This window comes from Haliotis rubra, unplaced genomic scaffold (assembly GCF_003918875.1).
Source record: "Haliotis rubra isolate DU_JTF1 unplaced genomic scaffold, ASM391887v1 Scf235, whole genome shotgun sequence".
NCBI classification, from domain to species: Eukaryota; Metazoa; Mollusca; class Gastropoda; order Lepetellida; family Haliotidae; genus Haliotis; species Haliotis rubra.
Genome location: NW_025766392.1, coordinates 329,235 through 356,990, shown reverse-complemented (window position 1 = coordinate 356,990; position 27,756 = coordinate 329,235). Strand labels below are relative to the sequence as shown.

At 45.0% G+C, this 27,756-nt stretch overlaps 1 protein-coding gene across 1 annotated transcript in view; it reads right to left on the bottom strand.

Annotated features, from left to right (window-relative positions):
* The window catches only part of LOC124278355, a 75,239-nt gene that overhangs the window by 12,005 nt on the left and 35,478 nt on the right, over positions 1–27,756 (bottom strand). Inside the window, exons 44-68 of the mRNA XM_046714077.1 lie at positions 27,359–27,473; positions 26,334–26,485; positions 25,523–25,637; positions 24,273–24,463; positions 23,897–24,011; positions 18,772–23,729; positions 18,340–18,384; positions 17,548–17,662; positions 16,272–16,510; positions 15,004–15,115; positions 14,001–14,230; positions 13,308–13,422; positions 12,352–12,650; positions 11,760–11,874; positions 10,542–10,756; positions 10,098–10,169; positions 8,407–8,524; positions 7,325–7,578; positions 6,706–6,820; positions 5,408–5,697; positions 4,665–4,779; positions 3,964–4,190; positions 3,216–3,330; positions 2,861–2,873; positions 2,281–2,539 (exon numbers count right to left, since the gene is read on the bottom strand). Of these exons, the coding sequence (XP_046570033.1) occupies positions 2,281–2,539; positions 2,861–2,873; positions 3,216–3,330; positions 3,964–4,190; positions 4,665–4,779; positions 5,408–5,697; positions 6,706–6,820; positions 7,325–7,578; positions 8,407–8,524; positions 10,098–10,169; positions 10,542–10,756; positions 11,760–11,874; positions 12,352–12,650; positions 13,308–13,422; positions 14,001–14,230; positions 15,004–15,115; positions 16,272–16,510; positions 17,548–17,662; positions 18,340–18,384; positions 18,772–23,729; positions 23,897–24,011; positions 24,273–24,463; positions 25,523–25,637; positions 26,334–26,485; positions 27,359–27,473 (8,709 nt within the window). The remainder of the gene's footprint in view (positions 1–2,280; positions 2,540–2,860; positions 2,874–3,215; positions 3,331–3,963; positions 4,191–4,664; positions 4,780–5,407; positions 5,698–6,705; positions 6,821–7,324; positions 7,579–8,406; positions 8,525–10,097; positions 10,170–10,541; positions 10,757–11,759; positions 11,875–12,351; positions 12,651–13,307; positions 13,423–14,000; positions 14,231–15,003; positions 15,116–16,271; positions 16,511–17,547; positions 17,663–18,339; positions 18,385–18,771; positions 23,730–23,896; positions 24,012–24,272; positions 24,464–25,522; positions 25,638–26,333; positions 26,486–27,358; positions 27,474–27,756) is intronic.

The window sequence follows — 27,756 nt, the reverse complement described above, 5'->3', positions numbered from 1 at the left end:
ACCATGAAAAAGATAGTGTGGTGAACATACAGTGCAGGTGTTTATACCATGAACAAGATAGCATGGTGAACATACAGTGCAGGTGTTTATACCATGAACAAGATAGCATGGTGAACATACAGTGCAGGTGTTTATACCATGTCAAAGATAGTGTGGTGAACATACAGTGCAGGTGTTTATACCATGTCAAAGATAGCATGGTGAACATACAGTGCAGGTGTTTATACCATGTCAAAGATAGCATGGTGAACATACAGTGCAGGTGTTTATACCATGTCAAAGATAGTGTGGTGAACATACAGTGCAGGTGTTTATACCATGTCAAAGATAGTGTGGTGAACATACAGTGCAGGTGTTTATACCATGAACAAGATAGCATGGTGAACATACAGTGCAGGTGTTTATACCATGAACAAGATAGCATGGTGAACATATAGTGCAGGTGTCTATACCATGTCAAAGATAGCATGGTGAACATACAGTGCAGGTGTTTATACCATGTCAAAGATAGTGTGGTGAACATACAGTGCAGGTGTTTATACCATGAACAAGATAGCATGGTGAACATGCAGTGCAGGTGTTTATACCATGAACAAGATAGCATGGTGAACATATAGTGCAGGTGTCTATACCATGACAAAGATAGCATGGTGAACATGCAGTGCAGGTGTTTATACCATGACAAAGATAGCATGGTGAACATACAGTGCAGGTGTTGTAGAACATGCATGTGAACATACAGATAGCATGGTGACAGGCAGGTGTTTATACCATGTCAAAGATAGCATGGTGAACATGCAGTGCAGGTGTCTATACCATGACAAAGATAGTGTGGTGAACATACAGTGCAGGTGTTTATACCATGAACAAGATAGCATGGTGAACATACAGTGCAGGTGTTTATACCATGTCAAAGATAGCATGGTGAACATACAGTGCAGGTGTTTATACCATGTCAAAGATAGTGTGGTGAACATACAGTGCAGGTGTTTATACCATGAACAAGATAGCATGGTGAACATGCAGTGCAGGTGTTTATACCATGAACAAGATAGCATGGTGAACATATAGTGCAGGTGTCTATACCATGACAAAGATAGCATGGTGAACATGCAGTGCAGGTGTTTATACCATGAACAAGATAGCATGGTGAACATATAGTGCAGGTGTCTATACCATGTCAAAGATAGCATGGTGAACATGCAGTGCAGGTGTCTATACCATGACAAAGATAGTGTGGTGAACATATAGTGCAGGTGTTTATACCATGAACAAGATAGCATGGTGAACATACAGTGCAGGTGTTTATACCATGTCAAAGATAGCATGGTGAACATGCAGTGCAGGTGTCTATACCATGTCAAAGATAGTGTGGTGAACATACAGGTGTCTATACTAAGACAAAGATAGCATGGTGAACATGCAGTGCAGGTGTCTATACCATGACCAAGATAGCATGGTGAACATACAGTGCAGGTGTTTATACCATGACCAAGATGGCATGTGAACATACAGTGCAGGTGTCTTTACCATGACCAAGATATCATGGTGAACATACATTGCAGGTGTCTATACCATGACAAAGATAGTGTGGTGAACATATAGTGCAGGTGTTTATACCATGAACAAGATAGCATGGTGAACATACAGTGCAGGTGTCTTTACCATGACCAAGATATCATGGTGAACATACATTGCAGGTGTCTATACCATGACAAAGATAGTGTGGTGAACATATAGTGCAGGTGTTTATACCATGAACAAGATAGCATGGTGAACATACAGTGCAGGTGTCTATACCATGTCAAAGATAGTGTGGTGAACATACAGGTGTCTATACTAAGACAAAGATAGCATGGTGAACATGCAGTGCAGGTGTCTATACCATGACCAAGATAGCATGGTGAACATACAGGTGTCTATACTAAGACCAAGATAGCATGGTGAACATGCAGTGCAGGTGTCTATACCATGACCAAGATGGCATGTGAACATACAGTGCAGGTGTCTTTACCATGACCAAGATATCATGGTGAACATACATTGCAGGTGTCTATACCATGACCAAGATAGCATGGTGAACATACCTTGCATGTGTCTACACTATGGCCAAGATAGCAATGTGAACATACAGTGCAGGTGTCTTTACCATGACCAAGATATCATGGTGAACATACATTGCAGGTGTCCATACCATGACCAAGATTGCATGGTGAACATACAGTGCAGGTGTCTATACCATCACCAGGATAGCATGGTGAACATACAGGTTGTACTTACGACAGATTCCACAATAGATTGGACAGTTCTCTCTCGCCCATGCTTCGTAAGGAGCCTTACAGGAGTATTGGCCGAAGGCAGCACAGTTGTCCAGCTTGTCTTTGGGGGGACAGACTCCCGCCTGTGGTGAGATGTTGGCACCACCCGTGGAGTAGGTGGGACCCGGGTTGGTTGGGGAGAGGCATGACACCTGCTTACAACACTGTCCAGGCACGTCAATCATTCGACACATCGGGGCAGTCGTGTATAGGTTGCACACCTGTGAAAACCCATGGATGTCATGTATATGTAGCATGAGTGAGTGAGTGCGATTTTATGCCGCTTGATGCAATATTTCAGAAACCAGCTGCGGGTTGTTTATGAATAAGTGAGTATGGTTTGTCGCTGTTTTCAGCAACATTCGTGCGGTGGGATTCTCACATCGGGAGGCTTGCGAAATCGCCCTCGTATCATACAACGTAAAGAATCAAACCGGGTGTTGGCAGTGACAAGCTAACGCTGTATCCACTCACCTACTACCCCATAGCTGACAAACAACCCGTTCTCTGTGTATAACTGACCATCCGCGTGGTATACTTACGGGTAGATGACATCTGAAGAAAACATTTAAACTGAAACTTCACATCTTTCAACTTTTCCTGCTTAGTCCATGACTATGTGACCCATGAGAAGCCCATGCCTGTCGTAACAGGCGACTTACGGGATCGGGTGGTCAGGCACGCTGACCGGCTTGACAGTTGCTCCCAAGTGCGTAAATTGATGCTAATTCTGTTGATCACTGGATTGTCTGGTCCAGGCTTGATTATTTACAGACCGTCGCCATATAGCTTGAATATTGCTGAGTGCGGCGTTAAACTACAACCATCCATCACAAATCAAGTGCAACAGCAGGTGTTTGGTGGCTATAAGTATGGACGGGACTGAGGTCCACCTACTTGGGTATGCATCTGTAACGGCCGGTTTGGGCGTCGAGACACTCGCAGTTGAAGTCGCAGCCATCGTCCCACTTCTGACCCACCTGATACACCGTAGACTTGTAGACACAGGCATCTGTGGATGGAGGGAGGGGACGTTAACATGTATTACATCAGCATACGAGGGGAACATCTTCGTCATTGTGGACCTCTTGGTTGACGTGGAACCCAGCACGGGACAAAGGTGTCTAAAGTGTTTATCCTGGGCTCGAATGCACTTTTGGGGGCGACATGTGTGACGTATGAAACTAATCTGTTATTAATGATAATCTGTTAGCTGACTGACTGACTATGGTTTTACGCCGTTTTTAGCAATATTCCAGCAATATCACGGCGGGGGACCACCGCCCCTATAATCTATTAGACCCTTCCCAAAGTATAGAAGCTGTAACTGGGTCTATACGATTACAGAACCCCCGAAGCCTGTTTGTGGCAATTCCCATCGACCATGTCAACTTAACGATCGTCCAAGAGGAACACATTTTATGGTCTGAAAACAACCGTTATCAAGCAAGCATGAGCATCTACATCTACATCGGATGTATTGCAATAAAGAAGTTGTCAATCCATGAACTCATCATTCTTCATCATACCAGTTTCTAAATGCCACTTAAGGGATTTAACTTTCGTCATTCGAAACCTCAGGAAGCTCTGACTTGTTTTGACTAGTACACACAAACATATACACAATACATAAACCAATACTTACTGAGTCGTCCACCAATGGTGTTTGTGGTTCCATATGGGTTGAAGCCAGGCCTGAAGCCGGTGAAACCTCCCGTGAAGGAACCAAACACTGGGTAGACTCCTGGGTTCTGGACTGGGTCTACGATGGTACCGTCGGGCTTCTTACACACGGGGACGTCACAGCAGCCCCCTGGAGCCTTCACCATATAGCAGGCCTTGGGTAGGGCTACCTTGGTGTAGTCAGCGCACCTGCAAAACATGACCCATCAGTATGTGGTCCTGCATGCATCTCACCAAGTCACCAACCAGGCGAATAAAAGCAACCCTGGTCTCAAACAGTAGAGTGAGCGAGTTAGTTTTAACCCGCTTTCAGGAATATTCCAGCAATATCACAGCGGGTACTGTCCTAGTGGGAGTATGTTTGACCCGTGAAGATCCGGGTTAGAATTGGTCTTCAGCAACCCATGCTTGTCTAAAGAGGCCACTAACGGGACTGGGTGGTCAGGCTCGCTGACTTGGTTGACGCATGTCATCGTATCCCATTTGCATAGATCGATGCTCATGCTGTTGATCACTGGTTTGTCTTGTTATATTGAATATTGCTGAGTGCGGCGTTAAACAACAACCAAACCAAACAAGTCGTCAATAACGCCCCATGATAGTACGATCCCGGTCACAGGAAGCAGGACATTCCTTTATGAGGAGAGTCCACTTTGTACTTACTTGGGGATGCACTTGTAGTATCCTGAGTTTCCGTCGAGGCACTCGCACTGGTAGTTACATCCGTCATCCCATCTCTCCCCCATGTTGTACATCTTGTTCTGGTAGATGCATTTGTCTATGAACAGATGAGTTTTTAGTGTTAGGATGTTCTGTCACACAGTTGTATGGCGTACGTCAGGGGTATTTGCTGTCTTAGTATTTTTCATATAAATACACTTATGACTTAAACTCGACAATAATGATGAAAGAGACCATACCGCGATGCAGTTAATCAATCTTTTCAGTTCATACATTCCATATTTCCTTATCTTCGCATTTAATAAAAATCATGTATGTTGTAACCAAAATATAAAGACATTTGTTATAAGTTATCTGAATATGTTTTCATTGTGAGTATTTAGTTCGGTAGCCTATATTAAACCGTTCGCTCGTCATGCTGAAGACACGAGTTCGATTCCCCACATGGGTACAATGTGTGAAGCCCATTTCATTCCGTGATATTGCTGGAATATTGCTAAAAGCGACGTTAAACTAAACTCACACAACTTTCGCCTGTCCTGTTAGCTGGTTAGTACTCTATGTTGAAGTTTAAACTTTTGTTTGCTTCTTGAGGCCGAACACTTAAGTTTAAATGCAGCGGAGTAAAAACATAATAATGTATAGTTTGTTTCTAATTTTCATTTTAAAGGTAGGGGGAATCCCTGACCGTAACCGTAACCTTTAAAAACCTTTATTGAACCTACTCAGTCGTCCTGCCATGATGCTTGTCATGCCCGGGGGCACAGTGGCGCCACCTCCAGGCAGCGACCCTCCAAACTGACTTCCTACTCCGGGTCCGACGATAATCTGTGGATTGGTAGTTGGTGCCGGAGTTTGACCAGGAGCCAGTGTGGGCACGGGGGTTGGATTGATCTGGGGGGTTGGGTTGTAGGGGGTGTTGATTCCGGGTACGCTACAGGTAAGACTCCTACAGCACTGGCCGGGTACAGTGACGTAATGACAGTAGCTTGGGGTGGCTGGATATGCTGGGCATCTGTAATAGAAATTACATAATGTCACACATTTTGGACATTTTGGCCCATATTTTATATATTGGGAGCATATGCACTCACTTTAGCCATCCTATTGATGCAATTAAAGAAGTATATTCCCTTACGATTTGCCTGAAATCGATAATTGAAACTTCGAGGCGAACAGCTTCCAAACGGATATCACTTGCCATATATGGCATGTAAACGATTGCTCATTACATCGAAAATTGTCGCACGCGGTGTTATCGGTGTTTGCCGAACTGGCCTCAATCACAAGTTGCGTTATAAGATATTCATAAGGAGCGTTCCATGGGACATAATTCTATGGGGTTCGCTTGAAATAATGTTCGGCCGGTAGAGGGCGTGAGAGTCGATTTAATGCAACGTTTGCATTAATTCATTCGAATTTTGTAATTTAATATTGTAATCTAAATACGTATTTTTTTTACTAAATTATAAGGTAGCTTCCCTGAGGGCTGATAGTTAGTATTATTAAGAGAAATGTATTATGTATTTTTAGAGAACTTGGTGTGACATTGTGCCTTTAAGGTTTATTCAACAGAGTGCTATTATTTCCAATTATCCCACCTGGATTATGTTTTACTTGATGTAACACTTAGAAAAGTAAAGTCAAGATACTTTCATTCATGACAGCAACTGTTACTGCTATGATGTGACGTTTCGGTATAGATCCTTACGCCGTTGTGAAACAAGAGTGAAAACAAGAACATATAGGGGTCTAAACCGAACTGTCGCACCATAACCAAATGGAGAGGTTGTCATCCATAAATACTGTCTTGTCTTTACGTCTAAAGTGCAAGATCAAACAGTTCACTTGGGGGAGTTTCCGATCTTATTTGTTTTTTTGTTTGTTGTTGTTGTTGTTGAATGGAAGCGAGATGTTGGTTGTTTACAGTGAGTGCTTTACGATGACGTCAGCATGGTCAGTCGACAAGCATAAAGTACCTGGGGCGTTTGCTGCCGAAAATGATCACAATGGCTAGACTTACTTAGAGATGCATCTGTAGATTCCGTTCTTGCCCACCTCGCAGGTACAGGTGAAGTCGCAGGCGTCGTCCCAGGATGTGCCTTGCTGGTGGAGGGTGCCCTTGTAGTAGCAGGCGCCTGTCATACACAGAAAACTATGGTTAAGTGAGAGAGCCGGGTTAACACCGCTTAGAAAAGTGTTTACGTTGAATATCGGCGTGCCAGAAAGAAAGATGGGAGTGATGCTGGTGTAAACCGTTTATCCCTTTGGTGAAGCCTATGAGCACTGGTATGGCACTAACAGCCATCCATGATTTAGGCTGCTGAGTTGCTCTGATGTCACTAGTATAGACTGACATCATCATCACCATCATAATCATCATCATCACCTCATCATCGTCATCAATACAATCACCATCATCGTATTCATCATCATCATCATCAGGGCCATCAGTTGATGCGTTTATAGCATTTAGTTCACAAGATAACCCAAGTTCCTTCAGTGAGTGAGAATGATATGCGTTATTTCATCAAACTGGTTTAAATGGTTACAGAAACTGTCATTGCTACGAACAGAAATGGTATTGCGATCATATACGTACACTCCAAGGAGTGTTTTGAAAGGAGATGTGTGTGACCTACTTCTGCCTCCGATCTGCACTGTGTAAGACGTTCCTGGCTGAGAGCCGGATCCGGAGAAGATCTGGTGTGTTCCGATAGGAATGACGTTCTTAATCGACGGGTTGAGGGTAGGTGAGGTGGTGGGGTGGAGGGGGTCGGGCACCATGGGTATGTAGGTCTTGCCGTTGTAGCTGCAGACGGGTTGCATGCAGCACTGGTCGCCGGGGATCTTCTGTAGAGTGCAGTAACTCGGCAGGCTGGAGAACGCTGTGCAACTGGAGTGAGTAAGTGATAATAATTTTACGCCTCTTTCAGCAATATTCCAGCAATAGCTGGGAACATCTGAAATGGGCAGGTGTGGGAAATGGACCACACACATCTTATCACATAATGATAAAAACTCTAAACATATGATTAATATTATAACCGTTTGTTTCTGCAGCTTTCAGATGTTACGAATCTTTTCGATGTAAGAAAACGTTAATCGGTAACTACGATAATTTCATTCCTCTTGAGGTACATGTCGTTCTACAGTGTAGTCGATAATTATACTCGAATGTTTCATGTTCACTGCCCCCTTCATAATGAAATACAACAAAAACACAGCTGTGTGTGTTGAAGGTTCCTATGTAAATACTTCGAGTTATCCAAACCTCTGAAAACGATGACTAAATAACGAATATGCAGAGAACGTGCTTTTACTTCGAAGCAACCGTTCTAATCACTTTGATGGTAAGTGAATGAGTGAGTGAGTGAGTTTACTTTTACGCTGCTTTTAACAATATTCCACCAGAAATGAGCTTCACACATTGTTCCTTTGTGTGGAATCGAACCCGGGTCTTCAGCGTGACGTGCAAACACGTTAACCAGTAGACTACCCCACCGCTCCACCACCCACCATACTCGATTGTTCATAATAAATGTGTGTTCACATTTCCATTCCAACTACGCACTGACATAAATATTTTGGTAAATATTCAAGGAATGTGATAGTTACAGGATTCAAATATTGCAACTGGGTGCCCTGTCATACAATTTGCAATGAAGTGAGATAAATTTGTGAAATTGTTTCGTGTTTTGCTCGTGTATGGCGTTATACTGACCTCATCGTGCATCTGAAGTCGTTGCTGACTGGGTCCTGGCAGACACAGGTGTAGGTGCAGCCGTCGGCCCAGCTCTGGCCCTTGGCGTACAGCTTGCCATCCGTATACATGCACATATCTGTCCAAACATACAACACAGACATATCGAAGGTCCGGGTTAGAATATTCACCTTCAGTAACCCGTGCTTGTCGTAAGAGGTGACTAACAGGATCGGGTGGTCAGGCTCGCTGACTTGGTTGATACATGTCATTGGTTCCCAATTGCGCAGATCGATGCTCATGTTGTTGATCACTGGATTGTCTGGTCCAGACTCGATTATTTACAGACCGCCGCCATATAGCTGGAATATTGCTGAGTGCGACGTAAAACTAAACTCACTCACTCACCAACAGTTTCATCACCTGAAATGCCTATTTGTAAATATGTAAACAGGTAATAATACCGAAATAATAACATGAAATGAAAATAAAAGAAAGTCCATTTTGACCTTCTTTAGATATTTTTACTTGGATGATATGAATGCGTCAATTTGTGGTTAAAATAATATGGCTGAAAACGTATGTATGTGTGTGTCGCGCAGGTATTACCCCTGAAATTTAAATCGGCTTCGAACCAACACGGATATTATGATAACTTTGAAATGCAGTTTCCATAATGAAGGGGTCAAGACTGAAGAGGTTCCACTCAATATGACTTGAAGACAGACATGTATAGCTCGGTCCATATTCATCGGTCATGGTACAAATGTCAACGATCTTTAGTATATCAAATCTCGTTACTATTTATGAATAACTACTCGCGTTTGCCTTGTGAGGTGAGGTGAGGTGAAATTGGGTTTTACGTCGTGCTTGAGAATATTGCGCTCATATGACGACATGCATGCGTGTGTATCTGTATGTGCGGCTGCTTGTACTAGCCCAGACTTAAGCTGGTTTTATAGTGCTAGCCCACTGAGACACCATGCCCCAGTGAAGCAAGAATACCCCACTCAGACACATTATACTGACTCCGAGCCGACCAGTGCTTGTTGTACCCACTAATGCCGAGCGCCAGGCAGGGACCAACAAGTACCATATTTTAACGTCTTTTGGTATGACACGGTCGGGGATCGAACCCGCGACCTTCCGCTCTCCGGGCGGACGCTCTAACCACTACACCACGGAGGCGGTCCCCTTGTGAATACTAGTGAATACTGATAGTGAATACTGATTTTATCTCATGAAGTGATTTTCACCTGATGAAGGGCAACATATAGCACTGAGGCATCGCTAGAAAGAATAGGAAAGCTGTTCTTCATAAAAATGTGCCATGTATTCAAATTCTTTCAACTTTTACATGCCTATCAAAGACTTCATATGTCGTTAACTCTGAAACCTAAAAGCCTTTCTATAAACCCCAGAATGAGTCTCTGAGTCCTTTTTCATAAGGGACATCGTATCTCAGTTACGTAGATCCATGCTCATACTGTTGATCACTGGATTATCTGGTCCAGACTCTATTATTTCCAGACCATCGCCATATAGCTGGAATATTGCTGCGTGCGGCGCAACACTAAACTCACTCACTCATAAAGGTATTTGTGAGTTACGACCGTCGCAAGTCTATGATAAAGCGTAGTTGTTACGATATACGTGGGGTACAGGTAGTTGTGTGAATCGGGACCCTGTGTGTAATGTAGGTTAGAACGTACTCGGCGGCCTTGAACCAGTGATGACTGGGTACTGGGTCTGTGTATTCGGTGTTGTTCTCGATCCTGAAGGTCCTGCATAAACACACAGCAGTGGACAGTGATCAGTTCATGGACAGATAGTAGACATTTAGAACAGACATGAGAATACGTTCAAACGTTAAGCATGTTGGATTCTTGAGAAAAAAAACCCACATAAAACAAAATACATACTGAGTCTAAACCCCGATTGATAAATGGTTACAACAAAACTAACATGAAATGGTTATTTGTTAGGTACGTATTTGGGTGTCATGGTTAAGTTTTAAACCCTAAACCTAGTAACGTTATGATAAAGTTGGTAGTTTTTGTCAATTTAAATTTCTAAATTTTAAATTGGCCAAAAATATATACTTTTGGCCGCAATTTACATTGAGATTGTCTTGATAACCCAGTCTGCTTTCTTACCTGTTCCAATTGCGGGAGTTATACCTGAGTGACCGCCCGTGATTATGGGGAACACAGTGTTCGGATTGGGGGTAGTTCGGGTGCCTGATGGACCGGTGCCGGGGTAGGGGCTCACATAGAAGAGGGAAGAATCACACTTGGCGACCTTGCAGCACGAGTCCTTGGGATCGGCGACCATCATGCATTGCGGCGGAAGGAAGTAATACTTTCCGCATCTGGTTTGAGAAAAAATGGCACTTATGTATTTTCAGTTTTCCGCTGTAATAAGGGTTTACTTAAATGAATATGCCTGCAGTAATAGCACTTGCAGTGCCTTCACATATAAAGTCAGAAGGGTTGACGAACCTGTAGCAATCCCTAATATACTATCCACTGTCTTCACTACCCGTAAAGATCCGGGTTCGGTTGGGTCTTCAGTAACCCGTGCTTGTCATTAGAGGCGACTAACGGGATCAGGCTGACACAAGTCATTGAATCCCAGTTGCGTAGATCGATGCTCATGATGTTGATCACTGGATTGTCTGGCCCAGACTCGATTATTTACAGACCGCTGTCATATTGCTGGAATATTGCTGAGTGCGGCGTTAAACACCAACCATCCAATACAGTCTTCACACTCAATCTTGACAACCTTTAATGCACTATGACTTAAATAGTATACAAATATAAAACTTACACTGACTGACTGAGTTTGGTTTTACGCCGCTTTTAGCAATATTCCAGCAACATCACGGCGGGGGGACACCAGAAATGGGCTTCACACATTGTGCCCATGTGGGGATACGAACCCGGGTCTTCAGCGTGACGAGCGAATGCTTTAACCATTAGGCTACCCCACCGCCCCTAAAACTTACACTGTAACGTAATCGGTAATCACATTCACCCAATCATTTACACCCCATAAATACATTCGATCAACCGCTCATTTACTCAATGACTTTCTAGCTCATTGCTAACTCAAACTGGAATACTTTTATGGATAGACAAATTCTTTATTGCAATAGATGCCATCTATCTATCTAAAAAGAAGATGTCTATCCATAAAAGGTGTTCCTGTTCATCATACCAGCTTCTAGATGCCACTTAAAGAAATCATTGCTAACTCACCTACATATGTCACTCACTAAAAGGTACATACATATATTACTAGTTCCTATATATTACAGCAGGTAACAGGTATCATATCATGTTCCGCGTCCCATATGCATGCATATTCACCTGTCGTTACATCTGTATTTGCCTCTGACGGCGTCAATACATTCGCAGTTGTAGTTGCAGCCATCACTCCAGGTCTGTCCTTGAGAATATGTGGTTCCCTTGTACACGCACATGTCTGCAATATACAGTATTCTTTATACACCTTCACACAACGGTTAGTACACAGTCGTAATATATAACGGTTATTCTACACTAGTTGTGTTATTATACACTTTCAGCTTTTAACGATTATTGCACACTCGCAATACTTTAGTGTTGTCGAGGTTTTCATCCCAAATGTAAAAACGAGGGGGGAGCGTACTTAGCTGCCATGCCGTAGTTTAGAATCTTTACCCCACTCAGTATACAGACTTCGAGTCCACCAGTCGTTGTTTTATCCCCTTTGTGTTAGGCAGGGAAATAAAAAGTACCACCTTTTTAACGTCTTTTAGGTGAGATTTGTTTGGTGTTACACGCCGAACCCAGCAATATTCCAGCTGTATAATGTTGGTCTGAAAGTTTTGGTATTCGAACCCCAAACCTTTCGCTCTGAGAGCAAACGTTCTATCAACATCCCACCATCCCAAAATTTACAAGAATCAGATACACTCACTTCTCATTCCAGACATCATTCCACCGACTTGTTGACCGGGGTTACCGGATCCGAACCCGGAATTACCAGTGAAGGTGCCCGGGATGCCTGTTGGCTGAATGTACGTGGGCTGACCCGTGAAACCTGGACCGTATGAAGGATAGGGGTTCAAGGGATTGCTGGTTCCGTTGATGCCCGGGAGTGTCCCGGGGGTAAGGCTCACTGGAGGGAGGTGGTTGCAGTCTGGGACCACACAACACGGGTCGTTAGGGTCGGTCTCAAGAGTACATGTAGGAGCAAGGTTGTTGAAGGAGGAACACCTGTAAGAAAACTTTGTGAGTTAACATATAATGTGTCAATGCTTCAACCACAGTCCGACTAGTAACAACTAGTAATGGAAGGCTTCACGTGTTAACATGCCTTGACAATATATTGACACGTTTTGACAATATTATGACACGCCTTGACAATATATTGACACGCCTTGACAATATATTGACACGCTTTGACAATATATTGACACGCCTTGACAATACTCGTACACGCCTCGACAATACACCGACACGCCTTGACAATATATTGACACGTTTTGACAATACGCTGACACGCCTTGACAATACACTGACACGCCTTGACAATATATTGACACGTTTTGACAATACGCTGACACGCCTTGACAATACACTGACACGCCTTGACAATATATTGACACGTTTTGACAATACATTGTCACGCCTTGACAATACACTGACACGCCTTGACAATACACTGAAAAACCCACAAAAACTGAAATATAAGTCCATTAAATGTTAAACATTAAACATTAAACCCATAAACTCACGGTAACGCAGTTTCTACATTAAACAAACATTTCTGCAAAAATAAAAATATACTGATATTCTCGGAGCTTGAGTTCGTCAGATATCCCTCGTGGTTCACATAGGTGTAATCTAGGTCATCAAAGAATCAGTACTTACCTATCTCTGCACGTGTAGAGGTTGTTGGTGGGGTCGTCACACACACACGTCTTGTCACAGGCATCGCTCCAAGTCTGACCTTTCTGGTATGGCACACCCTTGTACATGCAGAAGCCTGGAATAGGGCACCGATAAAACTAAAGTATGAAGCCACAGTGGTGACAACAGTAGTCTTGTTTACACTGTCATTCAGTCTAAGTAAACTTAGGCTCAGTAGTATTCGTTACACTGTTAAACTCAGAATAGCAGTGTAACGAATAATACTGAGCCAAAGTTTACTTAGACTGCACTCTCATTGTGCTCCCAGTATGGCTAAGGGCTCGGATATTTCCACCTGACACTTCTGGATGTCACTGTATATCATTTTGAATTAAATGGTTATATTACAGAGGTACTATGTTTCATTGTCTGTAGCTCATTTTCAGTTCACAAATGTTGAACTTGTCTTGTGCGTTATAATTTGTTCGAGCCTTTTCCAGTTGAAAGCCCAATTCCAAGTACATATTTGTAGATTACTAGCGAACCTTGTAACATACCATCATTGTTTAAAAGAACACATGGAACAATACAATTTGCTTAATTTTAGCCAGATAGTTTAATCAAGACGTTGACGAGTACCAAAAGGGAAATCCAGTATGGCATATTTGTTGCTTTGTATCATCAAGTCTTTAAACTATGACAGTTAACACTCACCAGCAGTCTGACCTTGGTTATGATTTGCAGCATTGGACACCCCGGGGCCTGGCTTCTGTGTTGTTTGCTGATTAGGTCCCAGTGAAGGGTTGAGGATCGGATTGGGGGTGGGGACACCGCCAGGGAAGGGCGTGGGATTCATGAAGTCGCAGAATGGACGCTTGCAACAGGGGTTGGTGGGATCCTGGAGCAGGACACAGCGGTTCGGAAGCTGAGGAACTGCCGGACACCTGGACATTAAGAAAAAAGTATTGTTTTATGCCGCTTTCAGCCCTGTTCCAGTACTCCGTGGGACACCAGAAATGGGCTTCACACATTGTACTAATGTGTGGAATGGAACCTGGTCTTCGACGTGACGTACGACGGTTTAACCATTAGGCTACCCCACCGCCCCAACCAAGGGTTAACGTTATCCAGATCAAAGTTAAACCTTTCGAATGCAAACTTAAAATTATTCAAAATACCGTTGAAATCAATGTGATAAAATAACGTTATTTAATTTAATTATAATTTAAGATGGTAGTCATCATCTAACTCCGTTTGTCTCGAACTATTGATTACACGATGTATGCTTGGTTGTTCTCCAAACTTCCAGCCAAAGTAGTAAAACTGCAGTTTATGTACTTTGTACGAGGAGCGAATATTTGGATATTTTAATGAATACGCTGCTGTACATGTTGATAATTCATCAGGGCGAACAGGTGATATTCCCTGCATAATCATGACAACCTATGGGAAATTCAGGGGGAGTGTAGAACTAGAGAGGCAACGCTAGATAGAATGCCAGCAATGAGTTGAGTTCAGCTGAGTTGGATTTTACGTGGCATCGGCATTATCTCAGCCATATAGCAACGAGACCAAGACGGCGTACATGGACATTTTAAGTACTAAGCTTAAAGGAGTTACCAGCAATGATATCCATAAGGATTAGGACATAGCGTGACGCTAAGACATAGCGTGACGCTAACCTGATGACCAGGATGTGCAGTGGTCTGTTACTTACTTCTTGGTGCACTTGTACTGGCCAGTAGCGTCATCCAGACATTCACAGTCGGAGTCACATCCATCCTCCCACTTCTGCCCCTTGTTGTAGACTTGGCCCTTGTACATGCAGCCTGTACAAGCGTGAGTGAGTGAGTGAGTGGGTGGGTTTGGGGTGAGTGAGTGGGTGGGTTTGTGGGTAGTTGACTGCGTGAATGAGTGAGTGAAAACATAATGCACATTACTGTGTTACAAAAAATCATCAATCATTTGTTCCTCGGGACAATTTCATTTTTGACAACATCCAAATTACAGCAATCTATAGTAGTTGAGGACATCGCTATGTAGCAATGGTTCTTTCACCCACACATGTATTTACAAGTACAATTTCACTGGACCGCCTCCGTGGTATAGTGGTTAGAGCGTCCGCCCGGAGTGCGGAAGGTCGCGGGTTCGATCCCCGACCGCGTCATACCAACAGACGTTAAAATATGGTACTTGTTGGTCCCTGCCTGGCGCTCAGCAATAATGGGTACAACAAGGACTGGTCGGCTCGGAGTCAGTATAATGTGTCTGAGTGGGGTATTCATGCTTCACTGCGGCATGGTATCTCAGTGGGCTAGCACTATAAAACCAGCTTCAGTCTGGGCTAGTACAAGCAGCCACACATACACATACACACGCATGCACGTCGTCATATGAGCGAAATATTCTCAAGCACGACGTTAAACCCAATTCCACCACCACAATTTCACTGGGTAACTATATGGGAACTATATTCAACAATACGCTTTACAAACTCATTTCTAGCCAGTTTCATAATTCAGATTTACTGGGGGTGAGGGGGAAACTTAACGAACTTTGTTCTTCAAAAATTATATTTGGAACATATTCACTTGCACAATGAGGTTAAGTTGTATGAGGTGACATCTCACTTACACTTGACAAAGCGGTGTACAAGCTCGAGTGTATACTTGTTTGTTTGTTTTATGCACATAATGAGAAGCACCAGGCAGGGAAACAACAAGTACCATCTTGTGACATAGCGCGGCGAGGCTCGAACGATCGAAATTTCCGTGCCTGGGTTAACGCTATATGCACTTGTCTTACGTAGGTTAAAGTATCATGGAAACTGTAATCATGACACAGGTGAACGGCGACTAGTGTAGTGGAGGGCGCTAAATCATTTTACATGTGGCATAAAAGAATGATGCAACTATTCTTTGATGATGTGCCTGCGGTGGCTGCAATCCCATTATGATACATGTACAGTGAACTAATCCTTGTTACCTGTTGGCGAGGGTGTAGCCTGTGACCCTGGGGACGGTGATACACCTGGGGCCATGGTTGGAGGTTTGCCGTAACCGTTGATGTATCCAGGGACGGGAGTGACAGAGATGAACCCTGGTGTGGGTGTCACTCCTGGTGCAGGGGTGGGGACCGGACACTGAGGCTTCTTACAACAGGACGGGTCCTTTGGATCAGGCACCATGAGGCAAGAAGACTGGATGTTGTCATACTTCGTGCACCTGGAATGTAGATTGTAACTGTTATTCCTCGAACTTCACCGACCATCTGAGAGTGAGTGAGTGAGTTTAGTTTTATGCCGTACTCAGCAATATTCCAGCTATATGGCGGTGGTCTGTAAATAGTCTGGACCAGACAATCCAGTGATCAACAGCATGAGCATCTATCTACACAACTTGGATATGTTGACATGTGTCAACCAAGTCAGCGAGCCTGACCGCCCGACCCCGTTAGTTGCCTCTTACAACTAGCACGGGTTGCTGGAGATCAATTCTAACCCGGATCTTCAGGGGTCGGATCTTCAGGGGTCGACCATGTGGGAGGGGCAGTGACACACTGAATGTGCCATGGTGTCAGTTTGTATTTCATCGCTGTTGTATGACCTATGTCCATACTACCTGTGCAATCACGCTGTTTGTAGACATCTTTCTACGTCCGTGAAAACAGTGGTGCCAACATGGGTTAGTAAGTGAGTTAAGTTTTACACCGCTTTTAGCAATATTCCAACAATACCACAGCGTGGGACACCAGAAATGGGCTTCACACATTGTACCCATATGGTGGCTCGAACCCGGGTCTTCGGCGTGACGAGCGAACGCTTTAACCACTTGGCTAACCCGGTGCCAACATGAACTTTCATTTCATATAAAAATTGTTCTGTGCTAGATTTGATAAAAAGTCACATCGATCAATACGAAGCTGATGCACGTTCCTGTGTTTGTTTAAAACTGGTCTGAAGTGGATTTCAACAACATGGAAGACACGGTGTATACGTGATGAGATTCACGTTCAAATTCCTTTTCTATTAAAATAGAAACATGGTTTATACCAATCATGTGAATACTGGCGATTAAGCGTCCATATTTCGTCACCATTTCTATTCACATATTCGCCTACAGCTTTTGGATTGAGTATCAGAGCACTATGGGATCTGGGCTCATAAATTCACAGTTCGAAGACTAACGAATAATCCGTTAAACAACAATGTTTACACTGATGCGTGCAAGACGACGTTACAGATTTGTCTATGTCCTCCTACCTGTCTTGGCACCTATGGAAGTTGAAGTCGGCGCTCTCGCAGCGGCACACTTTGTTGCAGCCGTCGTACCACAGCTGGCCTTCCTTGTAATACTGGTTGTTGTACTCGCACATGCCTAGATGGAATTGTCAACAAGAACAATTGTATTGAACAGAGACACAATAGGCAATTGTCAGCAAGAACAATTGTATTGAACAGAGACACACTAATTGTGAAGAAGAACAATTGAATTGAACATAAACACAATAGATAATTGTCACGAAGAACAATTGTATTGAACATAAACACAATGGGTAATTGTCACGAAGAACAATTGTATTGAACATTAACACAATAGGTAATTGTTGAGAAGAACAAATGTATTAAACAGACACACAGTAGGGAATTGTCAAGAATAACAACTGTTTCAAACAGACACAGAATCGTTAGGTATCAAGAAGCAACCACTGTTAAAAAATATACTAGTATTGGGATAGGGAGACCCTAGGTCCTTGACAAAAATACAACATGTTCAATGGCCACTCCAAACTGGCTACAATGTACCTGGTTTGGTCTCCAACTGGCATAGCACTAAGATGTCTCTTTACTCAATACGTTTTGTTTACAACATTGAATGTGTCCTATTCATAATACTGGGTTGATGAAAGGAAGAATTGTTTTTATCTGAGGCTATGCTGTTTACCGTTTTTATTGAATCCAGTTTTCAATTTTCGCTAATTGAGTCACGACATCAAACTACACTTGATGACTATTACAGCATCCCTGGTATGTCTCGTAAAAGTTGATACTGACCTTTAACTCTGGGTGCTTGGGTCACGCCAGTCATGGGTGTATAGCCTGGGTATAAACAAACATAACATTGTTCTGACTTAGATATCATTGTCCACACAGCTGAAAAAGTCGGGTTATAACTAGCTGCAACCGTTTTGCATGTCATCTCATTATACATCATGATGTCAAGCACTGGATTGTCTGGTCCAGACGCGATTATATACACAGACCGCCGCCTGTAGCTGGAATATTGCCGAGTGCGGTGTTAAACAGAAACAAAATTAATAACATAATGATACATTATATACAGCTTTTCATTCTTAACGCTTATATTTTTGCATGTGCTCAAGAGGAAGAAGTTTATAACAAATTTCGTATTCTCTTCATTACAGCTGTGTGTGATAAGAGCGTGACACAAGTTTCCTACACATCTAAATGACGAAGGAGGCATACCTGGTATAGGTGTTGGTCCTGGATAGGGAGTTGCTCCAGGGTAGGGCACATAACCAATAGGGTAGGGCGTTGGTCCGAGGTAGGGCGTGGCTCCAGGGGACGGGGTGTAGCCTATAGGATATCTAGATGGTCCAGGGTAAGGTGTAGCACCTAGTGATGGCGTGTATCCAATCGGGTATGGGGTCGGTCCGAGGTAGGGTGTTGCCCCAGGGAATGGCGTGAAACCGAATGGATATTTAGAAGGACCGGGATATGGTGTTGCCCCTGGTGATGGGGTGAATCCGATTGGCCAAGGAGTAGGTCCCAAATAGGGGGTACCTCCGGGATATGGGATGAATCCAATGGGGTATTTGCTTGGTCCTGGGTATGGGGTGGCACCAGGGAATGGTACATATCCTATTGGGTAAGGAGTTGGGCCAAGGTATGGTGTGGCACCTATACTCGGGGTAAATCCAATAGGATACTTAGTTGGACCGGGGTAAGGTGTGGCACCAGGGAAAGGTGTGTAACCAATGGGCCATGGTGTGGGTAGGCGATACGGTGTGGCACCAGGAGAGGGTGTGAATCCAATTGGATAGGGTGTTGGTCCTGGATAAGGTGTCGCACCTAGCCATGGAGTGTATCCAACTGGATATGGGGTGGGTCCAAGGTAGGGTGTGGCTCCAATGGAAGGTGTGAACCCAATGGGGTATTTTGATGGTCCCGGGTAAGGAGTTGCCCCTGGGTAGGGAACGTAGCCGATGGGATAAGGTGTTGGTCCAAGGTATGGGGTTGCACCTGGGGAGGGTGTGAATCCGATCGGATATTTGCTGGGACCTGGATATGGAGTAGCACCGGGGAAAGGAACATACCCTATGGGGTAAGGCGTAGGTCCAAGATATGGTGTTGCTCCTGGATAGGGAATGAAGCCAATTGGGTAGGGTGTTGGTCCTGGGTAGGGTGTTGCGCCCGGCCAGGGGGTGTAGCCAATGGGATAAGGAGTGGGTCCCTTGTAAGGTGTGGCTCCGGGTGAAGGAGTGAAACCTATTGGCCACCTAGACGGCCCTGGGTAAGGGGTGGCTCCTGGATATGGAACAAAGCCAATTGGATATGGTGTTGGTCCTAAGTATGGTGTTGCGCCTGGTGACGGTGTATAACCAATAGGATACGGTGTTGGGCCTGGGTAAGGTGTCGCACCAGGGAATGGCGTGTAGCCTATCGGGTATGGGGTAGGTCCTTGATACGGGGTGGCTCCTGGAGATGGCGTGAACCCAGGTGGATATAAGGTTGGTCCTGGGTATGGTGTTGCTCCGGGATAAGGTGTGAAACCAATGGGCCATGGTGTTGGTGCTTTATAGGGTGTTGCCCCGGGTGAGGGAGTGTAGCCAATGGGGTATGGTGTTGGTCCTGGGTACGGTGTGGCCCCGAGATACGGAGTGTAGCCAATGGGCCATGGTGTTGGAGCTTTGTAAGGTGTTGCCCCGGGTGAGGGTGTGTAGCCAATTGGATAAGGTGTCGGTCCTGGGTATGGCGTAGCTCCTATGTAGGGGGTGAACCCTATTGGCCAGGGTGTTCCTAGGTGGAATGGTGTAGCGCCAGGAGATGGTGTGTATCCAATTGGGTAAGGTGTTGGTCCAGGGTAGGGAGTTGCACCTAGATAAGGAGTGTAGCCGATTGGCCAAGGAGTAGGAACATGGTATGGTGTTGCGCCAGGAGATGGGGTAAATCCAATAGGATATGGAGTTGGACCTGGATATGGTGTTGCTCCTGGCCAAGGTGTGTAGCCAACTGGATATGGTGTTGGGCCTCTGTACGGAGTTGCTCCTGGCGAAGGTGTGAATCCTATCGGGTATGGGGTGAGTCCTGGGTAAGGTGTTGCCCCGGGATATGGTGTGTATCCAATGGGGTATGGTGTTGGTCCTCTATAAGGTGTGGCGCCTGGTGATGGTGTGAATCCGATAGGATACCTAGTTGGTCCTGGGTAGGGGGTTGCACCGGGATATGGTACATAGCCAATTGGGTAAGGAGTAGGTCCCAGGTAAGGGGTTGCACCTGGTGAAGGTGTAAAGCCAATGGGATATTTAGACGGTCCTGGATATGGTGTTGCGCCTGGCCAAGGTGTGTATCCGATAGGGTATGGTGTTGGTCCCAAGTACGGAGTCGCTCCAGGTGAAGGTGTGAATCCAATGGGGTACTTACTTGGTCCAGGGTAGGGAGTGGCTCCGGGGTAAGGTGTATATCCTATGGGGTAGGGTGTTGGTCCCAGGTATGGGGTAGCACCTGGGGATGGCGTGAATCCAATAGGGTATGGAGTAGGCCCTGGGTATGGTGTTGCACCAGGATATGGTTTATAACCAATAGGCCAGGGTGTTGGAACATGGTAAGGTGTTGCACCTGGAGACGGTGTGAATCCTATCGGGTAAGGAGTTGGTCCTGGGTACGGTGTTGCGCCAGGCCATGGAGTGTAACCAATCGGATAAGGAGTGGTTGGGGTGTTTGTTGATGGAATAGTTGGAAGCTTATAAGGGGTAGCTCCTGGATATGGTGTATAGCCAACGGGGTACGGCGTTGGTCCTGGGTAGGGTGTTGCACCAGGCGATGGAACAAACCCAATGGGATATTTAGATGGACCTGGATAAGGTGTTGCACCAGGGTATGGTGTAAAGCCAATTGGATAAGGTGTAGGTCCAAGGTAAGGTGTTGCGCCAGGGAACGGAGTAAAACCGATTGGGTATTTAGATGGGCCTGGGTAGGGAGTAGCACCGGGTGATGGAGTGAAACCAACTGGATAAGGAGTTGGTCCAAGGTATGGGGTAGCACCTGGGGATGGTGTGAATCCAATTGGGTATTTTGATGGGCCTGGATAAGGTGTTGCGCCAGGGTATGGCACATAACCTATTGGATACGGGGTGGGCCCAAGGTATGGTGTAGCACCTGGAGATGGTGTGTATCCGATGGGCATATATAGGGATGGTCCTGGGTATGGTGTTGCCCCTGGCCAAGGAGTGTATCCAATTGGGTAAGGAGTAGGTCCAAGATATGGTGTAGCACCAGGCGATGGCGTGTATCCAATAGGATACTTGGATGGGCCTGGGTAAGGTGTGGCACCAGGGTATGGTGTGAAACCTATCGGGTAAGGTGTGGGTCCAAGATATGGCGTGGCACCTGGAGACGGCGTATATCCAATTGGGTATTTAGATGGACCTGGATAAGGTGTTGCGCCAGGGAAAGGCGTGTAGCCAATCGGATATGGCGTAGGTCCAGCATACGGTGTAGCCCCGGGAGAAGGCGTATAACCAATAGGATAGGGTGTTGGTCCTGGGTATGGTGTTGCTCCAGGGAATGGAGTGAATCCAACTGGCCAGGGTGTTGGAAGGTGGTATGGTGTAGCCCCGGGAGAAGGCGTATAACCAATAGGATAGGGTGTTGGTCCTGGGTATGGTGTTGCTCCTGGGAATGGAGTGAATCCAACTGGCCAGGGTGTTGGAAGATGGTATGGTGTTGCACCTGGTGATGGTGTATAACCAATAGGATAAGGTGTCGGTCCTGGGTACGGGGTTGCGCCAGGAACTGGAGTGTATCCGATTGGCCAAGGTGTTGGAATATGGTAAGGAGTGGCACCTGGCGATGGTGTAAAGCCAATAGGATAGGGTGTTGGTCCAGGATAGGGGGTTGCTCCAGGCCATGGGGTATACCCGATTGGGTAAGGAGTTGGTCCCAGGTAAGGTGTAGCACCAGGAGATGGTGTAAATCCTATCGGGTATTTAGATGGACCAGGGTATGGTGTTGCCCCAGGATACGGTATATAGCCGATTGGATAGGGTGTTGGTCCCAGGTACGGCGTTGCACCTGGTGACGGGGTGAATCCAAATGGGTATCTTGTTGGTCCTGGATAAGGCGTGGCACCAGGGTATGGTGTATATCCAATAGGATATGGGGTAGGTCCAAGATAGGGTGTAGCTCCAGGAGATGGTGTGAAACCTATTGGATATTTTGATGGTCCTGGGTATGGTGTTGCCCCTGGCCATGGTGTATATCCAATGGGGTAAGGAGTAGGTCCCAGGTAAGGGGTTGCACCTGGTGAAGGTGTAAAGCCAATGGGATATTTAGACGGTCCTGGATATGGTGTTGCGCCTGGCCAAGGAGTGTATCCGATAAAGGAGGGAGTGGGTCCCAGATATGGGGTTGCTCCAGGTGATGGCGTGTAACCAATGGGATAAGGTGTTGGTGAGTTAGGTCCTGCATATGGCGTCGCACCTGGTGAAGGGGTGTAGCCGATAGGCCATGGGGTTGGTCCAGGATAGGGCGTTGCTCCTGGGGAAGGAATGAAACCAATCGGGTATTTTGAAGGCCCTGGGTAAGGTGTTGCCCCTGGATATGGAGTGTATCCAATCGGGTATGGCGTCGGTCCAAGGTACGGAGTAGCACCGGGTGATGGGGTAAATCCAATTGGGTATTTAGATGGTCCTGGGTAGGGAGTGGCGCCCGGGAAAGGCGTGAATCCTATTGGCCAGGGTGTAGGGAGGTGATAAGGTGTGGCACCAGGAGAGGGTGTGAATCCAATTGGGTAGGGAGTTGGTCCCGGGTATGGGGTTGCACCCAGATAAGGTGTATAGCCGATTGGATATGGTGTTGGTCCAAGGTAGGGTGTTGCACCGGGAGAGGGCGTGAATCCTATTGGATAGCGTGTTGGTCCTGGGTATGGAGTAGCGCCTGGGTAGGGAGTGTACCCTATTGGATAAGGAGTTGGCCCGAGATACGGCGTTGCCCCAGGAGATGGTGTAAAGCCTATTGGGTACTTGGATGGACCTGGATAGGGAGTGGCTCCAGGGTAAGGCGTGTAACCAATCGGGTATGGTGTGGGGTAGAGCGTGTTCATTGGGGGTACAAGTGTTGGGCAATAAGGAACCTCGCAGCATTTATCCTGAGGGTCTTGAATCATGGTACAGTAGGACGGCACCTGGGGATACGCCGGGCATCTGAAACAAAGGAAACACATTGGTGGATCTTCTGTCATGAGTGATGGAGTCAAATTTTACGCCGCTGTCAGCAATATCGAGCAAGATCACTACGGGCACCAGAAATTGATTTTACATGTTCCAAATATTTACCAAACACTAAATTTTCCAATTTGAAAAATACTTACTTTTCAGTACACCTATATTTGCCATCTGCACTGTCTATACATTCACAGTCATAAGTACAACCGTCCTCCCATGTCTCTCCTTGGTGATAGGTCTTGCCATTATATACGCATGCATCTGTGGGTAGAACAAGCATTGGTAGTGTATTCAGGAAAACGGAAAAGAGAAAAAATCAAATGAGGATATAAGCACGGCATTTACCTTCACCGTCGGAAATATTTTTCATTATATGTATTTTTCATTTCATTAACTTTCAAGAGAGTAAGATAGATATTTATCTGCAGAGTTGTTGCTGTTTATGAACGCATGCACACACGCGCGCGCTCACGTACTCACGCACGTATGTATGTGTATGGGTATCAGAAAGTTGAGTCTCACTTTTAAGAGGCAGTGGGTTCATGTTGTCTGGGGGTAGCATCTGTCCGGTGATAGTGCCGGGCACGCCTTTGATGGTGTGAGAGGGGTTGTTGGTGTTGGGGCTGTTACCGCAGCTGGGGACCTGGCAGCACTTGTCGGAGGGGTCAGTGATCAACACGCAGTCAGACGGGGTCTGAGGATAGCTCGGGCACCTGGCGGACAAGAGGGAGCGTTACTCTCTGAACCTGGTAAGGTAAGGAGTGGCATCTGGTGGACAAGAGAGATTGTTACCTCTGAACCCGGTAAGGTAAGGAGTGGCACCTGGCGATGGTGTAAAGCCAATAGGATAGGGGGTTAGTCCAGGATAGGTTGTTGCTCCAGGCCATGGGGATTACCCGATTGGGTAAGGAGTTGGTCCCAGGTAAGGTGTAGAACCAGGAGATGGTGTAAATCCTATCGGGTATTTAGATGGTCCAGGGTATGACGTTGCCCCAGGCTACGGCATATGGCCGATTGGATAGGGTATATGGCCGATAGGAGGTGGTCCAAGATAAGGTATAGCACCAGGTGGTGGTGTAAATCCTATCTCTGTGTTCCCGCATTGATAGTGGAAAAAACACTTGAGACCTGGATATGACTAAAAGTTACAAGCTTTATCGAGGGGTTACTGGGGTAAAACCACTTGAAACCTAAAGTCCAAAGATGTTATTATTTTTTCTTCTTGCTTTTCTGTTTTACTACCATCATACAGTAGTGCACATCAGTAAATAAGTAATATATGTTATTCGGATGATTAATTGTATTCCTGTCGCAACATCTATATTTGTGGATTATCTATAAAAAATTATATAATCTAATGTAAGGCCACTACATCGCCATTTTAAGAAGACAGGAGGGATTTCGACTCCTGAACATTTCTTTATCATTATTGCATTTTACTCATTATTGCATTTACTAAATCTTGGGGATTTTAATTTGATAATAACGAGCGGCCAGGGATTTTCTAAGAAACATGTTGTGCTGTTTGGTTTCTGCATTACCACATGCACATTCCTTGAAAGGATGGTCCGATCGTTTTATCTCGACACCTAGCGAGCAATTTGTTTTATGACCAAAGTCAAATTCTTTTCAGCATTATATTCCAGGAAACTTCCATTTAATCCGAGTCTCCTGCCAGACTCAGACAGACAGGTACTAGATTTTGTTTAAATATTAATGAGTTATATTAATAGTTTGAATAAATGTGATATTTTGTATCCTCGTTCAAATACCTGTCATCACAGTCGATCAAGTTGGTCACAGAGTCTTCACATCGACACACCTTGTCGCAGCCCACCTGCCAATTCTGTCCTTGTCTGTACGGGATACCGTTGTAGACACAGAAGCCTGCAATCACAGTGTACTGTAGTGGCGAGGTAGCAAGGAGTGTAGTGTATGGTACATTGCTTATAACACAAGCAGGTTTCCATCACTATTTGAAGATGATTCTGAGATACATGCTTATGACATAGAATACGTTTTATATTATAGTCCGAATCGTACCCTGGAGTAAGTGAGTGAATTTAGGTGTATGCCTCTTTTAGCAATATTCCAGCAATATCACGGCGAGGGACACCAGAAATGGGGTTCTCACACTGTACCCATGTGGGGAAACAAACCCGGGTCTTCGGCGTGGCGAGCGTACGCTTTAACCACTAGGCTACCCCACTGCCCCAATCGTACACTGAACACTTCAGTAGTAGCACAATTCTTATGACCGTGGACATATTTGTTTGACGGTATAATTACGTATTACGAACATAAACTAAAACACATGTACTTATTTCTCTCTAAATACTGATGTCCTTGGGTCCAATGGGTCGTCGTTACTGAGAATTGAAAGAGAAACTATGCTAAAGGTGGACTATTGTTCATTTTCAGTTTAGATTTGACTTTGGTCCCGGTAGTGACAACGATAAGCATCAACGTTACACTGATGTAAATCATAAAAAGAAAAGAACGAAGTGAATCAAATGTGCAGGGACTGTCCAATCAACATCCCTTTAATGCTGTCGGCTCATTGTAGTCTCTGTGGAGTCTTACTTGCAGTTGGTGTCTGGGTGGCGCCAGGTGACGGGCTGACACCGGGTGTCTTGGTGGGGCTGGGCAAGTGGCATTCCGGTTTCTGACAGCAAGGGTTGGTAGGGTCGTATGTCATGGTGCAGTAGTAGGGGAGGTTGGGGTATCGTGGACAGCTGCACATGTAGACAACAGATTAGATATACGGCACAGTAGGCACTGTGATCAGCAAGTTAGGCTTGGGGGTTTCTTGGTGTTTGCTTGGTATTAGTAATAACATGCATGCAAAATATCTAGTAACCTACAAGCAGCATAGGATTGATACTCCCCAGGGAGTTCAGAAGATTACTCATATCTTGTGTTTTATACGTCGGTTATTATCTATATTAATACTCTTCCCACGTTGATTAAGGGAATAGTGTTAGCCCTTTTATCCTGCATTCCTCCACCCGAGTAATAAAGAAGGTAAATGAGTGGGTGAGTGAGTGAGTCAGTTGGGTTTTAGGCCACTTTTAGACATATTCCAGCTATATTACGGCGGGGGACATCTCAATTCGGCTCCACACATTGTAACCATGTGCGGAATCGATCTCGGCTGTTCGGCGTGACGAGCGAACGCTTTAACCACTAGACTACCCAGCAGTTAAAGGAAGAAAGGCTAAGCTTTTATAGACTATGGCGGCCTTTCTGTTACAGTAGATATTGTTTTCTTTAACAAATTCTCTTTAACGGGCTGCTAACGGGATCGCGTGGTCAGGGTCGTTGTCTTGGTTGAAGCATGTCATGGTAACTCGATTGCATACATTGATGTTCATGATGTCAATCACTGGATTGTCAGGTTCAGCTACATCATTTACAGACTGCAATGTTGCTTAGCGTCGTCAAAACAAAACACGAAAGTGTACAAAGAAAACTGTCAAACAAGTAGCCTTAAAATGTTTTGAAGACGTTAAACAGTAATCCATACAGAATCGGAGTTTTTCTTATCTACTAACATGTAAATTGACAAAGATTCCTCGCTTTAAATAGTTCCATGTGAAATAGCTTACATGTCAGAGCAATCATATTTTCCTGTAGTGGCGTCTTCACAAACACAGGTGTAGTCACATCCGTCCTGCCACCGCTGACCCTGCTTGTAGGGGGTGCCCTTGTACACACACACATCTGGGAAGAGACCAGACTCAGTCAATGAAACCTCCTTATACCGGTGCCTTTGTAATTCAGACCTCTCTTATTCGTGACTGATCACAAGACCGGTATTAAATTTCAGCTATATGGAATTTGAAACTTAATTTTTTTTAAATCGTTTTTGTCTATTTCCAGCTGTACTCTTGCAAAAACATGATACACGTTTTATGAAGTCTCGCTATTTTATCAGCAAATAAATCTGCCCTGTAAGATATAACACTTCTTCAGTTGTACATCGTTATACGCTTAGGTTATGTAG